Source organism: Barbus barbus (assembly GCF_936440315.1).
Source record: "Barbus barbus genome assembly, chromosome: 10".
In the NCBI taxonomy this organism is placed as follows: Eukaryota; Metazoa; Chordata; class Actinopteri; order Cypriniformes; family Cyprinidae; genus Barbus; species Barbus barbus.
In genome coordinates this window covers 414,374-430,000 of record NC_136738.1, presented here as the reverse complement: position 1 = coordinate 430,000, position 15,627 = coordinate 414,374, and the positions used below count along the sequence as shown (strand labels likewise).

General features: G+C 37.6%; 2 protein-coding genes across 2 annotated transcripts in view; one reads left to right on the top strand and one right to left on the bottom strand.

Annotated features, from left to right (window-relative positions):
- The window catches only part of plbd2 (phospholipase B domain containing 2), a 12,338-nt gene extending 4,080 nt beyond the window's left edge, over nucleotides 1-8,258 (top strand). Inside the window, exons 3-12 of the mRNA XM_079427495.1 lie at nucleotides 275-433; nucleotides 1,940-2,040; nucleotides 2,121-2,335; nucleotides 3,600-3,694; nucleotides 3,800-3,960; nucleotides 4,044-4,139; nucleotides 4,899-4,970; nucleotides 5,856-6,008; nucleotides 6,116-6,278; nucleotides 7,315-8,258. Coding sequence (XP_079283621.1) covers nucleotides 275-433; nucleotides 1,940-2,040; nucleotides 2,121-2,335; nucleotides 3,600-3,694; nucleotides 3,800-3,960; nucleotides 4,044-4,139; nucleotides 4,899-4,970; nucleotides 5,856-6,008; nucleotides 6,116-6,278; nucleotides 7,315-7,485 — 1,386 coding nt within the window. The 3' untranslated portion in view covers nucleotides 7,486-8,258. The remainder of the gene's footprint in view (nucleotides 1-274; nucleotides 434-1,939; nucleotides 2,041-2,120; nucleotides 2,336-3,599; nucleotides 3,695-3,799; nucleotides 3,961-4,043; nucleotides 4,140-4,898; nucleotides 4,971-5,855; nucleotides 6,009-6,115; nucleotides 6,279-7,314) is intronic.
- Nucleotides 8,259-8,993: 735 nt separating this feature from the next.
- On the bottom strand, nucleotides 8,994-13,958 carry LOC306875885 (claudin-10-like). The gene is made up of 5 exons (XM_079426658.1): nucleotides 13,586-13,958; nucleotides 12,394-12,555; nucleotides 12,243-12,324; nucleotides 12,045-12,152; nucleotides 8,994-10,608 (listed from the first exon to the last, which is right to left on the bottom strand). The coding sequence occupies exons 1-5, from the start codon at nucleotides 13,815-13,817 to the stop codon at nucleotides 10,449-10,451; spliced, it is 744 nt and encodes a 247-aa protein (XP_079282784.1). The 5' UTR covers nucleotides 13,818-13,958; the 3' UTR covers nucleotides 8,994-10,448.
- Nucleotides 13,959-15,627: the final 1,669 nt, after the last annotated feature.

Sequence of the window (15,627 nt, the reverse complement as noted above, 5' to 3'; positions counted from 1 at the left end):
TTAAGCCCTTCATATAAAGCTTGTCACTTGTTTACAGCAAATTGTATTATGCACTTTCTCCGCAGCAGTTTGGTCTGTGTCCTCCCTAGATATTTTTTCAGATGCGCTCATATCAAACTACTGTAGGCTATATCGATATTAACGGTATTGCTTCATACCGTATTGCTTATAAAAAAATATGGCTATATCGTACAAGCTCTGTGACTGTGTCTTTATGTGATCTGGACTGGCAGCTGCGTGTATGTAATGTAACGTGGTGCTCTTTGAACCACAGCTGATCTACAAGCACTGGATGAACACACTGATTGGTTACTGCGGCCCGTTCTCTACCGATGTGAGCTACTGCCAGCGGCTCAAAGTCTACATCACCAGCAACCTGCAGTGGCTCACGCAGCAGATGGACGCACACGCAGACGCCCCTTACTGGCATCAGGTACAGGAGCGCCCATCCTCATCAGATTCATTCAGACTCAGCCACTGCATATACAGGCTGTTGTCTATCATTGTTTCTCGGGAGTTTTGACCTTTATGTGTGTATATCTGTGTAAACAATGCACACTTTATGAAGTCTGTCGACCTTGTTCCTCTAGTGACAGCAATGCCATCATCTTAAAGTGCCCCTATTATGGATTTTTCAAAATGATCTTTCATGCAGTGTGTAACTCGGCTCTAAGTGAATGAAAACATCCGCATAGTTTTAAATCTGACCGTGCACTGTGTATAAAGTTATTGTCTCTCAAAATAAATAGTCGACTCTGAATCATTGAAACATGAACATTAGCATATTGCCCACCCACTTGTTGCCACTAGGTGCCGCTTTTGGGGCGTTAAAAAATAGCTGTTTCGCCAGTAACGCTGTACACAAAGCAGCACTGAAATGAAATCGACCAATCACCGCAGATTAGCGTCACGCAAAGGAGGGGCTTGGAAAACTGAATCATTGAGTGAATCGTTTGGGAGTCGCTGAACAAATAAGGTAAAATTAATGCATATTATAAGAAAATGAAAGGTGTTTTTGACCTTGCATGCATGTTAACCTGTTGTTGAGGACTCCTAAATCCAAAATATGAACCTTTCATTACCCATAATAGGGGCACTTTAACGTGCACACTGATTAGTCTTCCTCCTTGCATTTATGTGCAAATTAGCCCCAATGTTGGAAAAATACATTTCTGTCATGGCAGCAGCTTGTTTATATCTGCTGTAGAATAGGTCACTGCAGGATGACACAAGCTTTATTACTAGAAGATCCTCCAACAGGTTCTCTCTGGGAGTTTCTTGTGAGGCTGAAACACTTCCCCACCAGAGTTTTGCTCATTTTTAAGTTGGTCACATGAATTCACCGCGTTGACCAACAGAAAGCTGCTTGGTTCTGAAAGTGACTTCTGTATGAGCGGCGCTTTGTGCATCTCTACGTTACGGCTGTTTTTAATTATGACATTTCGCTGCAGTTTTATTATGTGAGCACATCTTAATGCAGCATTTTATTAAAGGCACAATATTGAATCATGGGAGTTGTCTTCATCCTCACAGCCGATGCAATCATGTCCATGGTTGAGCTAATGTTTTAAAGACTTATTAAGGTCAGTGTAGTATGAAGCAGGGCTGAAAGTCGTGGAAGTGAAACGAGGATGCTGGAGCGATTGCTAATGAAGGACGAGCGCGATACACGGCTCGAAAGCAGTGGAGCTTTTATTATGCCACGGTCGAGCGCGTCCGCTTCTTCCAGTCGTGCGTATGCGGGGTAAAGCAGCACGGTTCTATCATACTAGACACATTTGAAAGTTCTGTAATAATGTGCGTTCATAACCTGTCTAATAAAATGCATAACTTATTAAAGTGTCTTTGGGGTTTCCATGTTTTCTACAAAATAAAACCAGAAAATCGAGGGTGCATGACATCATCATGTTCTCACAGCTCTGTGTGGTGTTCTCTGCAGGTGCGCTTGTCTTTGCTGCAGCTGAAAGGTCTGGAGGACGGCTACAATGGACAGGTTAAGTTTCCATCTGGAAGCCTTTCTATCAACCCCTTTGGCTTCCTGTGAGTATAGACATGTTTTGTTTTTGTCTTATTCCATGTGTGGTATTATTATTGCATGCGCATTCTTCCTCCCTGCTCAGCCTTTTCCAGATGGGTGGAGACCTGGAGGACCTGGAGGAGGCGCTGAACAAATCCAGCTGGTCTCGTGCCGTAGGCTCCGGCTCCTGCTCGGCTCTGATCAAGTTCCTCCCGGGCCGCAAGGATCTGCTGGTGTCACATGACACCTGGAACAACTACCAGTCAATGCTGAGGATACTGAAGAGATACAGCTTTACTTACCGCACGTCTCCCACAGGTATAGATCTCACAGAATACCTCCGCCGCACTGCGTCTGCATGAGATTAAAAGCGTGCTCTCTTCTCTTCAGATATACACATTAGAATCTGGTTATTGCAAAACCGATTTCTGACATGTTTTATGGATTTCCTCATTTAAATTTTCCGGATTCTGCCTTTTCCTGTTTTGATTTTTTCCTGGACTCCTTTTTAATTACATTAAGGTTTTAGGTGAATAAAATTGTATTAATCAAAAAGCATGTCTAATTTATTAAAATCATGAAACTTATACAATTTCACTTCAATTTATTAAAAGTTTTTTTTTTTAACTACATGCTTAGGGCCCTATGAAATGTTTTTTTTCTTATGTTTTGTTACCAAATTTTCTGTTTTAGCATGTCTAATCATTTGAATGCATAAAGACAGCTTGATTTATTCAAATTGATTCTTAATATAGCCTTTTTTTTTTTTGCTCAGAAATGCTGTGTATTTAAATTTTTCTCAGAATTCTCATTTCTTACATTTGGCAAACCCAGGGGATTTACTATTAACAATAAAACATGGAAGAAATGTGTGATTAAGTCCTTAAAAATGAAAGTTTTAATAGTATTAGTAGTGTTATGTACATTCTACTGAACAATATCTCTGGCACAGAGTCTTCAAGTTAAACCGAACTTTTAATTTGACGGGTTGCCGTGAATACCTTTACATTTATGCTAGTTTTCCAAATGGTATGAAAGGGACAAAGGGTCAAATGCTCGAAGTGACTCTCAGAGCAGTTCTGGAGATGTTGTTCATGTGTTTATCTCCTCATTTTGAGAGACGACAGACGCTGAAAACACTGAGCGTCACACACTTCAAACAAAACCATGCGTCTGCTCCATTCATTCACACACACACGCAGAACATACATGATTTATAATTAAATAGTCTTTTTGTGGCTTGATATTTAAAGACACTACTCCATATTCAAGTGTAATCGCCTACTTTTCGTTTAAAGTTTGACAAATTTTGTTACGTTCTGTGTTATACAGTAAATTCAGTTTTTATGACAGGATCCCGCTATTCCGTCTGCGTTTGTGCGTTTGTCTCTAATATAATTGCAGGAGAAACACTGAGCTATGAGTAGATGGATAAGATACAGAGAGATAAATCCATTTCAAACAGCAACCACATATGCATTTTAAGATGCTTAAGAACGGTACGGTCATAGATGTACTCTAGATGACTTGCATGAGTCTTCGCTAGATTGTGCTGTATAACATGTAATCACTGTTCCTGCAGATAAGGAGATTATTCCTGGCAGAATCCAGGTGTTTTCCTCCTATCCTGGCAGTATTTTCTCAGGAGATGACTTTTATTTGCTCAGCAGTGGTCTGGTAAGACTCTTCCTGTGGTTACAACCCATTTAATCAGGATATTCTCTGTTATGTTGTTGGGTGGATTGAAAACTAACTCTTATGTTTTCATGGATGTATTTTCAGGTAACGTTGGAGACCACGATAGGCAACAGTAATGCAGAGCTGTGGAGATTCGTCCAGCCCCAGGGTGCTGTCATGGAGTGGCTGAGGAACATCGTGGCCAATCGACTCGCTCAAAGCGGTCAAGCATGGACTGACATCTTCAGGAAGTTCAACAGCGGAACGTAAATGACTTCTAGTCTAGCGAAACATATTAAACACAAGCATTGTGATAAACGCAGATGGTTTCGATCGCTTGCTTGGCTAGGTACAACAATCAGTGGATGGTGATCGACTACAAGCTCTTTGTCCCGGGCCAGGGATACACAAAACAAGGGCTTTTCACCGTTTTGGAGCAAATACCGTAAGTGTGCTTTGATTTAGTCTTGTTAAAGCAGAATGAGTCAAACTGACTTTTTTTATCCATGATATAATTAAGATAGAACATCTCAAGATGCTTGACACAATGCCAGGCTTTCAGAAATGATCAGTACCACTTAGGAGAAACTCAGGTTACACTTTAAGTAATCCACTTTAGACATTCTACTAACTTTGTAACTACGTGTCTACTAACTCTCAGTAGGGTAGGTTTAGGGTTAGTAGAATACGTTGACATATACTTGCAAAGTTTCTAATACTCAGTATGTTGTGTGTTGTGAACATCAGAATAAAGTGTTAGAAGATCTTAATCAGTCTACTAATACTCTAATGACTGCTAATTGACATGTAGTTACAAAGTTACTTACTGTTATCAAAGTGAAGCAAAATGACAGCAGATATTAAGTCTTGCTTTCTGAAAAAACGTTTTTTTTTTTTTTTTTTAATGACAAAAAACATGTTGTTTTCCCTCTGAAAGAAGATTGGCAGATTTTTTTTTTTTTAAAGCAAAAACTAACAAAATGACTACTTTTTTTCAAAACAAGTCTTAATATCATAAGTAATTTTCTTAAGTAAAAAGTATCTTGATTCAAGAATGTTTAGATATTTGTTCTAGAAAACAAGACAGAATTACTAGGAAAATATTGTTTTACAGTGAAGACGGTTTATTGATTCGTCTGTGCTATATTACACTGCAAAACAACTTGTGCATCAGTGAAAGTGAGAATATGTGTTTGTCCTGCAGTGGAATGATCGTAACAGCAGACAAAACTGAGGAGCTGTTTCAGACCGGCTACTGGGCCAGCTACAACATCCCGTGAGTCCAGACCATCTGACCCATGAGTGTTTGCTGCTGTAGTCTAGCATCACGTCGCTGGATGTGCGATAGGTGGACAGATTTGATCAAAGGATTTATTTACATGGTGGCAGTAATATAGTGTATGATGCTAAATATGATCTAGTTATATAGCATGTGTAATAAAGTCATGTGTACATTGAGATTTAATGCTTAAGCTGTAATGATGCAGTCACCACACATCTGTCATCCAGACGGCTTAAACCACTGACGAGCAGGACTTTAATAAGAGTTTCTTATGCAAGTACAATTCTTTTAGAATTCATTTCAGACAATTTAGCAATGACAAAATTGGGCTGAAAAAAATGAATTCACCCAAAAATGAAAATATTCTGTTAATATTCTCATCCTCAGGCCTCATACAGACAGTTTTTCTTCAGTAGAACAGTAAAGAAGTCCCTGGTGATTCATAAAATACAAGATTGATCAAATGCAAGCAGCTGCCCTTTTGTTTTTGTAGAATTAAAGCATACCAAGGAACTAGGGCTGGGCGAGATATATATATATATATATTTGTCAATTTTTACGATATTTGATATATATCTTGATATGTTTGCAATTAATAAAAAAAAACATGATTTTCTTTTGCCCCCATTAAAAAAAATAGAAAAACTAAAACTATTTAGAACAGCTATTGTTACAAAGTAAATACAAAATGTTTAGTGCAAATTTAAGCAGTTAAAACAAATCTAGACCAAGTGATCATTTACTGCTTTTTATTAAATGAACACATATATAGGCTATGTAACTGAAGTAGTGCAAAACTAAGTAAGAAAAGCATTTTCTGCAGTGTACGGAGCCCTGACTGCAGGCGATCAGTGGATTGTGTGTGTTCTGCTGGTGTAGGTACTTCCAGGAGGTGTTCAATGCGAGCGGAGGGCAGGAGCTGGTTCAGAAATACGGATCCTGGTTCTCCTTCAGCGATAATCCGAGAGCGCAGATTTTCCGCAGAAACCAGACTCTTGTTACTGACATAGAGTCCATGGTGCGTCTGATGAGGTATTACCCATGATCCCGTCTGTGCTCTTAGTTCATGTGAAGAGAGCATCTCACTTTGCTGAAGTTTTGTTTTCTGCTGGTCTTGTTCATCTGTGTGTTCTCTGCAGGTATAATAACTACGAGGAGGACCCTCTGTCGCGCTGTGACGGCTGTGACCCCGCTCAGAACGGGGAGAACTCCATCTCGGCCCGCTCGGACCTGAACCCTGCAAACGGCTCGTATCCGTTCGGGGCTCTGAGACAGCGGCCACACGGCGGCACGGACATGAAGGTGGGCAGCGGTGTAAAGGCTGTGATTGATCGCCTTCTGCTAATTCACACCTGCACACTAGGTGGCGCCGACCAACAATGCATTTTTCCTCAGATATGTGTCTCGTATATGGATTTAACATCATCCACTGCTCAATATACAACATTAAATTAAGAGTTTTTCTACACCTGAAACACAAACTATCTATAATGCTTACAAGAAAACATCTTAAAATACAGAAGTAGCATCAAGACACATTTGAAAATGTTAATTATTCATGTTTTTGCTTAAAGCCCACTTTAAACCACCATCGAGTGTAATAACTTCTGATTGTGATCTATAGTTGAGCAAAATATTACTAATGCACGTTTCTTCAAAGCAATAAAATAACACGACTATCTTTGGAAAAGTGCATAATGTTTAAAATGTTTATAAACCATATATAATTAATTACGTTGCTTAAACAATTAGAAACAAGCATCATGTAATTATTTATAGTTTATAGATTGGCCTACTTGCTGCTTTTAAAAACATGAGATGCAGAAAAACCGCCATAAATTCTCGAAACATGTTTTTAAAAGTTGAACTTAAATTAATTTGCCATGGCTTTCTAAACATGCGGCTCTCTGGTGCGAGACACAGCGGTGATCGATGTCCCTCTAGAAAATGTGATAAATATGTCTTCTGTGTGAACGGCTTGATTAACATCATCTCTGCATTGATGTTCTCTTTCTGCCATATTTTGAATGAGCAGCGCCGCATCCGGTGGATTCAACTATAGACTAATAAAACATTAAAATGCGACGACACCCACATCGTCATCGCATCTTGTGTGCCACATATAAGGCTGCCTGACACACATTCGAATGTGGATTTTTATTTATTGGTTGGCCTGTTTCTTCACGGAGTGACGGGAAGCTTCGCTTTTTCGCTCCTGGTGTGAATGGCTCCATAGGGATCTATTGTTTTCAAATTTGCACGTTCTGTGTGAAAAGCCCTTAATGTGCAGCTGCTCTCTGAGCTCAGGTGTGTTTCTGACGCTCCTGGTGTCCTGCAGGTGACCAGCGCTGGCATGTTCAGCCGGCTGGAGCTCGTGGCGGTCAGCGGCCCCACCTGGGATCAGGTGCCCGTGTTCCAGTGGAGCAGCTCGCCCTACAGCTCTCTCCTGCACATGGGTCATCCGGACCGCTGGGCCTTCCAGCCCGTCCACGTCAGGTGGTCCACCTGAACACCTGCATCACCTGTCCAGCTCTGCGGTCATCATCACGGACCGTCAATCTCAGGAAGAGAAGAGCCACCGTGCTTTGATTACTAAGAAACCAATGATTTGATTAAGAGAAGCGTTCTGTGACTGTTGTGTTCTGGAAGAGTGTAATGTTGTGTCTGTGTAACTCCAATCAATCAATCAATCAAGGTTAATTATCATCCATCACTTCCCAAACCCAGCCAGCTGCTGCTCCTCACAGACTGATTTCTTCTTAATGGATGAAGCTCATGCTTTCCTCTCATTCTGAATCACTATTAGTGGAGGTTTGATCCCGAAATACAAGCAGAAAAAGACTGATTTGTTTTTTATTAAAAGAAAAGAATCATTAAACAAAGAAATACATGGATTTGGAGTTGGTGTGGTGTGTTAAAAAGCAAACCTTCAATCCGGAGGAATGCCTCTGCTTGCAGTAAATCCTTTATTGTATTTATTTTATTGTAAAAGTAGTTGCAAAAATGATTGAAGAGCATCCAGGGTTCCTGCGCAGTATGGCATTTGATTCTAGTATTTTCCAGGTCTGGAAGAATATGGAAATTGTATAATAATTGTGTGTATCCAGAATATGGCCAAGTTTTCTAAAATATAAAATGGAGAATTTAAAAAATAAAATTGATCATATATGCAAAGTGTGAAAGCATATCAAACACAATCCTATATTTTCAGCGGAACAGAAATCTATTTATAATCCTGTGCTTGTTAATGAATCAATAATAATTAATCGTTAGGTATAATGTACCTATTGTGTTCATGTTGAATTGCCACTCTTTTGCTGCTATTGGCCTGTTTTTATTCAGCGTTTAGAGTTAAGTATAGTTGTGAATCCTATCATTATCACCAACAAACTGACAACACGAGTAAATAAGAGTCATTGTGCAGAGTGGGGCTGCCACTAACGACTTTTTATTTTGATTAATCTATCGACTAATTTATTGATTAATCGATTAATCTAAACGATTAATTTCCCACAAAAAAAATCTACAATTTTACTTAAAATCTTTTTTTAAAGCAAAAGTGAAGTGCAACATCTCAGTCCAAATCAGTTCAGTGTTATACTGTGAGAATGACATCATATCCGTGTGTTCTAGTCCAATAATAACATTATCATCAAAAAACACGGTTTAAAAGGAGTTTACCAGAAATATTATTTACCAGAATTTGTTTAGGTGAAAAATGTAAATGTGCAGTTAAAAAAAAAAACTTAAAATATATAAAATCAATTAATTGGAGATGCTTTTTATTATTAAAATTTAATGGAACAATTAAAATGGAATCCAGAAAATAATGGAAAACAGAATTTGGTAAAGATAAAGCTGTAAAACTCAATTAATTAGACAGGCTTCTTGATTAATACAATTTAATTTAACCATTAAAACAGAGTATAGTCAAATGAAAAATGGAAAAAAATTAATTTGGAAATAAAACAGATTTCATAGGGCCCAATAATTACAATATATATATATTTTTTTTTTGGTTATAAAAATAGAAGTGCACAATAGCTTTTGAAATGGCTTAAAGTACATATATAATAGCAATGATGCAATAATAATTAGTTCAAATAAATTATCAAAAGCAAGAAATCATATGGTTTTATTGAACAAAGCTGTTAAAATACATAATGTATTCTAAATAATAGAGTTAATGTAGATTACGCATCACAACAAAGACGACCACATTACTGTTTAATATTGACCACCATTTAATTCAAACATACACTTAATCTTTCATATTTGTCCATCTCTTTAGGGCAGAAATGCTACAGCTGCTGTAATTATATGAATATGTGGAGAACAAACCGAGTAACTCTGAGTGAGGGGTTGAGCTTTTATTTTGAAATCTCGATGTATTCTCCTGTGTTTGAGTAGATTTATAAATGATTTACCTCACAAATCTGATCAAATGCTGCGCGTTGTGTTCCCAGATGAAGGTTATAATAAAGCCAAACTCAGAACAGCATGCAGAGATGAGTTTGAGACGCTCCTCGTGTAAATAATCACAGTTTCTGTGGAGCCGCTGTGAGACGCACGAGCTTAACTACACGCATGCAAATAATTAAACTGCATCGCATATAATTATTTAATTAAATCATAGCGTTTGTGAATTCACAATTCTGCTTAATTATGAAATTATAAAAATCGTTTAATGTGTTTTATGGATTCTCCTCCGTAAATAGTACAAATAATTTTTACTATGGTACAGAGAACCATGAAATTTGACTGGTATTGGTAGACTACTTACATTTTGGTACTGTGACAACACTATGTGTGGTATTGTGAGTATCAAATGATGAATTCAATATAGTAAATGTGAACAAGTAATTGTTAGCTACACACTAAATCATTTATTTTTTACTATGATATGTGACCCTGGAGCACAAAACCAGTCTTAAGGGTCATTTTTTGGAAATTGAGATGTATACATCATCTGAAAGCTGAATAAATAATCTTTCCATTGATGTATGGTTTGTTAGGAAAATCTGGAATCTGAGGATGCAAAAAAATCTAAATATTGAGAAAATCTCCTTTAAAGTTGTTCAAATGAAGTTCTTCTTAGCAATGCATATTACTAAAAAGTGAAGTTTTGATATATTTACGGTAGGAAATTTACTAAATATCTTCGTGGAATATGATCTTTACTTAATATCCTAATGATTTTTGGTAAAATGTATAATTTTGACCCATACAATGTATTGTTGGCTATTGCTACAAATATACCCCAGCGACTGATGACTGCTTTTGTGCTGCAGGGACACATATATGGTCTGAAAAATACACAGAGAAGTCTGAAAATATGAGTCTGGAAAAGTATGGAGTTTTGAAGTCTGTCGGTCACTATATGGTCATGGCGTTACAAAAGACTTGCCTCAAACTACCTCTAAGGACATTTTCTGTAAGTTGTGAAACACTCAGATTATATTTGGGAACCCATCAGACGTAAGCGTCCACGGCGTGAGATCCTTTGGGAGGTTTGCTGGACTTCTGGTTTGCTCTGTCAGGGATGGGCGACAGCGGAGGACTGTATGTCTTCTGGTTGGCTTCAGAGAGATTGGAGGAAGGAGTATGATAGGACACCTCTTGGGTCTTGGAGCTGAAATCAGAAACATCTAATCATGATTACATTCACCAACACAAGGGTAAGCAGAAAGCCAACAATTCCTGTTCCTGAATTCAGTGTGAAAATGTGCATTTGTGCTCAATCTGCCTTTGCACAACACATTCATTCTATAACAAGCATTCCCAGTGGAACACAAAATGCCAAGTTTGATCCGATTAAGCACACTTTTTTGATTGCAAACCAGTTGGGCATCCTTCGCATGAATGCAACGCCTCTGTCAACAGGGTGAATCTCAAGGAGCATGGTTGTAAAATAGTTGGTAACACTTTATAATAACTGCACTCTATGAATCATTAAGCAAGCATTAGTAATAGTTCATCCTTTATAAAGCATTGTCCCAACATTAAGTCATTATTAAGCAGTTTATAAATACAGCAATAAATGCCTTGTTCTTGATTTATAGGCATATCTATTAAAAAGGAGATTTAAACACTTATCTTCCAAAGAGAAAAAATAAGCAACACAGAGGGATACAGAACACAGAAATATTTATATCAAGATGCAAATAAATAAAACTGTACACTTGAATTGATAAAAAAGTTTATGAAATTGCAGAGGTTTATTGTAAATTGATCATGTGTACACGTTTCATTTTTTGCATCTTGAAATAAATATTTCTGTGTTCTGTATCTCTCTGTGTTGAGTGTTGTTTATGTTTTCTCTTTGGAAGATAATGAGTCTTTAAATCTGCTTTATAAATGCTTTACAATATATTCCTCACTTTAGATGCGCTCACACAAACAGATGCTGGCAACTACTACATGTTTTATAACTACCTGACTTAATCATGAATTACAGCAGGAATATGTGTTAATTATGCATTTATTAACACACTGAACAACTATATCATGTGTCTAAAAAAGATTTATAAATAGTTTATTAATCATTTACTTACACTTTCTAAATGATCTTATGAACCACTGACAACTCCTAAATAACTGGTTTGTAAATAACGTAATCATTTAGAAATGATAAACTGATCGTTAATAAAGCATGAAAATACAATTATTAAACATTCACTGTAAAAAGTGATAAGTTGACTTAACTTACAAAAAACCGAGAAGACCCGTTGCCTTAAAATTATTAAGTAAATAATAATTAAAAAAATAAAAAATCAGGTGAACTTGACTTACTTTTTAACTTAACTTTTTTATTATTATTATTAGTTACTTAATAATTTGAAGGCAATGGGTTTCTTAATTTTTTGTAAGTTAAGTCAACTTGTTATAGCAACATTTATAACTGTATTTATAAACTGCTTACTAATGCCTAACAATGATTTATAAACAATGATTTGACTATTTACTAATGATTCATAGCATGCAGTTATTAGTTGTTAATTCTCATCTTTTAATGCTAACGATTCTGTGGTTGAAATGAGATTTGTGAGTGGTTTATTCCACAGATACCTGGATCGGCAGCCCTCCTTCCCTGCAGTGACGCTGTACACGAATCCTCCCAGCACCAGGAGAGCCGAGCCGCCCCATCCCACAAACAGAGCTGATCCCAGCTCAAACCTGCTCACAACACAGAGCCCATTTCAACCCTCCAGCAGATATATCAAGAACGTATTTTATCTGATTTCACTTCGGTATCGAGATACTCACTTTTTAGCTTTGTAATGTGGATCCATGAACTCAGAAATAACCTTGTGGGCGTACCAGCTGTAAGCAAACATACCGCTGAGGCCTAAAACAGAGACACAAATCAAGCTTACATGCATGTACTGGAACATACCGGACAAGTGCAAGTGTTTACCTGATAAAAGGTAATTCATCCCTGCAGCAAAGGTAACTCTCGCATTCACAATCTCAGACCCGCCGAGTTTTGTGCATTTCATCCCCACCAAAGCCAGAACGGACCCGAAGAATCCCAGAATTATGGAGATGATGACGAGAGATCGGCACAGATGAATGTGTGCTGGTGAATGATGGACAGAGCAAGTCAAGTCACCTTTATTTATAAAGTGCTTTTAACAATACAGATTGTGTCAAAGCAACTTTCCAATATCAAAATAGGAAAATAGTGTGTCAATGTAAAACTTTACATGAAGTCATGCAGTTATCGGTAATACGGTGTAATAATAGTCCATCATTTATAGGTAAGTATGAAGTAATGCAGGACCAATGATTACAGTACTACAGTAACACTTTAGCTACTTAATATACAGTAATAATAGTAAATATAGGACTGAGATAGTAGCTAATCAGTAATTACTGAATGAGTTTTGTCTCATTAAGAGCTGTTAAATAACTATAGAAACTCTAATGAATTACTAATCTCACATAAACGTGTCTGAGACTTGAGCAGGTGTTGGTTTTTCTGTGAACATGATCATAAAATGCGTCACTAATTACTCCAGTGTTTCTCTGCAGGAACGAGGTGTTATTTCTATATGAACTGTACTGTATGCCCTCGCCTGAGCAGACAAACGTACCGAGGAGATTTAAACATTGGTCAGTTTCTAAGGAAAATACAAGCCGTTCTCAAGAATTCATGTCAAATAGGGTAATAAAGTTTAGTGAATTTCTGCAGTGAAACATCTGACGGGAGTTTGGACAGGAGACAGACGTTACAGCAAACCCTTGTTCTTCAGCGCTGCTTGTTATTAATATCTCACCTCTCTACTGAGATGATGATCTCAATCGGGTGTGTTTTCAATTAGGTCCTGTACTGAGGTACAGTGTAGGACTCAGTAGAACTAAAAGTATTAGAGGAAGTGTGGTTTCTTATGCTTCCAGGATGTAATAATGAATATTACCCATTTATATGTGCAGTACAGTTATATGCATGTATTACATAGATAGAAAAGGACCAAAACAATGGTTTGATATTTTGGTTCCATAATTACTTGTGATTCATAAAATGTCAATGTTAGTTTCATGTCCTTTAATAGTGCAAAACTAAAAGTGCATGAGCTTTTTTACTTTACTTTTAAAGTAATACTCACTCTGTAAAGCCAGCAGGGTGGGAAACTCTTTGCAGTCAGAAACGCCAGTGGAGTCAGACAGACAGTCTTTCCAGAGGTTGGAGAAATAGTGACCAGATGTCAGAACTAAACTGTCCACTTCAGAATAAGTCCAATAATTTATTGGCATTGTTGAACAAACCAAGATCCACCCGCAAACGCACGCTACGAAGCAGCCTATTTCAGTGTACATCATGACCGTTCTGTAATGCATGCTGGGATGAGCCTGATGCAGTTAAAGATGATCTCGGCGAGAGGACAGACAAACCTTCCTCAAGGTGTGCTGGACAGATCTAGTGCTTTCACTGACTCTTTGGGAGGAGGACGCTGTTTGTGGTGTCATCAGTGCCACTCTGACATACTGTGTTTATTATATACATAAAGCTCAGAACAACCCCTATTACATGGTTTTATATTTACAAATGTCACCTCATACACAAAACTGGTAACAGAAAAAAAAAAAAAATATATATATTTTTTCATGAGCTGGACAAGTAAAGTCTTATTTATTTGTACAGTGCTTTTCACAACACACATGGTTTCAAAGCTGCTTTAGAGAAGATTCGCTGTTATGTGTATAATGCCTTAATGCTTTAAGCGTGAGTTTTGGTGCTCCTCTAGATTTAGATCTAGTTATATTGTATTTAGACTGTTGTCTAAGAAACATCAGTCCCACAGTGACTTAAATAGCCATTGAGTGATAGCAGACTTCCACTCATTCTCTACTATAGGAGAGGAAGAATTGTATAAAGTTGTAAATCATCTAAACCAACAACATGTATGTTAGACCCTATTCCATTTGAACAACTAATAGAGCTACTTCCAGAAGTCATAGACCCTCTTTTGGCTATTATTAATTCATCATTGTCATTAGGATATGTCCCCAAAACCTTCAAATTGTTATTAAGCCACTCATTAAAAAACCACAACTTGACCCCAAAGATCTAGTTAATTACAGACCGCTCTCAAATCTCCCTTTTCTGTCAAATATACTAGAAAAGGTAGTATACTCACAATTATATTCCTTCTTAGAGAAAAATGGTATCTGTGAGGAATACCAGTCAGGATTTAGACCGTATCATAGAACTGAGACTGCTCTCATTAGAGTTACAAACGACCTGCTTCTATCATCTGACCGTGGTTGTATCTCTTTATTAGTGCTACTGGATCTTAGCGCTGCGTTCGACACTATCGACCACAACATTCTTTTAAATAGACTAGAACACTTTGTTGTAATTAGTGGAAGTGCATTAGCATGGTTCAAATCGTACTTACCTGACCGACCATCAGTTCGTAGCAGTGAATGAAGAGGTATCATATCGATCACAAGTGCAGTATGGAGTACCTCAAGGCTCAGTACTAGGGCCGTTACTTTTCACGCTTTACATGTTACCCTTGGGAGATATTATCAGGAGACATGGTGTTAGCTTTCACTGTTATGCTGATGATACTCAGCTCTATATTTCTTCGCGGCCCAGTGAAACACACCAAATTGAGAAACTAATGGAATGCATAGTCGATATAAAAAACTGGATGACGAGTAACTTCTTACTGCTAAATTCTGAAAAAACAGGTGTTAATTATCAGACCTAAAAACCCCACATGTAATAACCTAGAACACTATCTAACACTTGACGGCTGCTCTGTCGATTCTTCTTCATCAGTTAGGAACCTAGGTGTGCTGTTTGATAGCAATCTTTAATTGGAAAGTCATGTTTCTAGCATCTGTAAAACTGCGTTTTTCCATCTCAAAAACATATCTAAATTGCAACCTATGCTCTCAACGTCAAATGCAGAAATGCTAATTCATGCATTTGTGACCTCAAGGTTAGACTATTGTAATGCTTTACTGGGTGGCTGTTCTGCACGCTTGATCAACAAACTACAGTTGGTCTGAAATGCAGCACTTAGAGTTCTAGAGTTCATAACCAGGAAGTATGACCATATTAGCCCGGTTCTGTCAACACTGCACTGGCTCCCTATTAAACATCGTATAGATTTTAAAATCTTGTTAATTACTTATA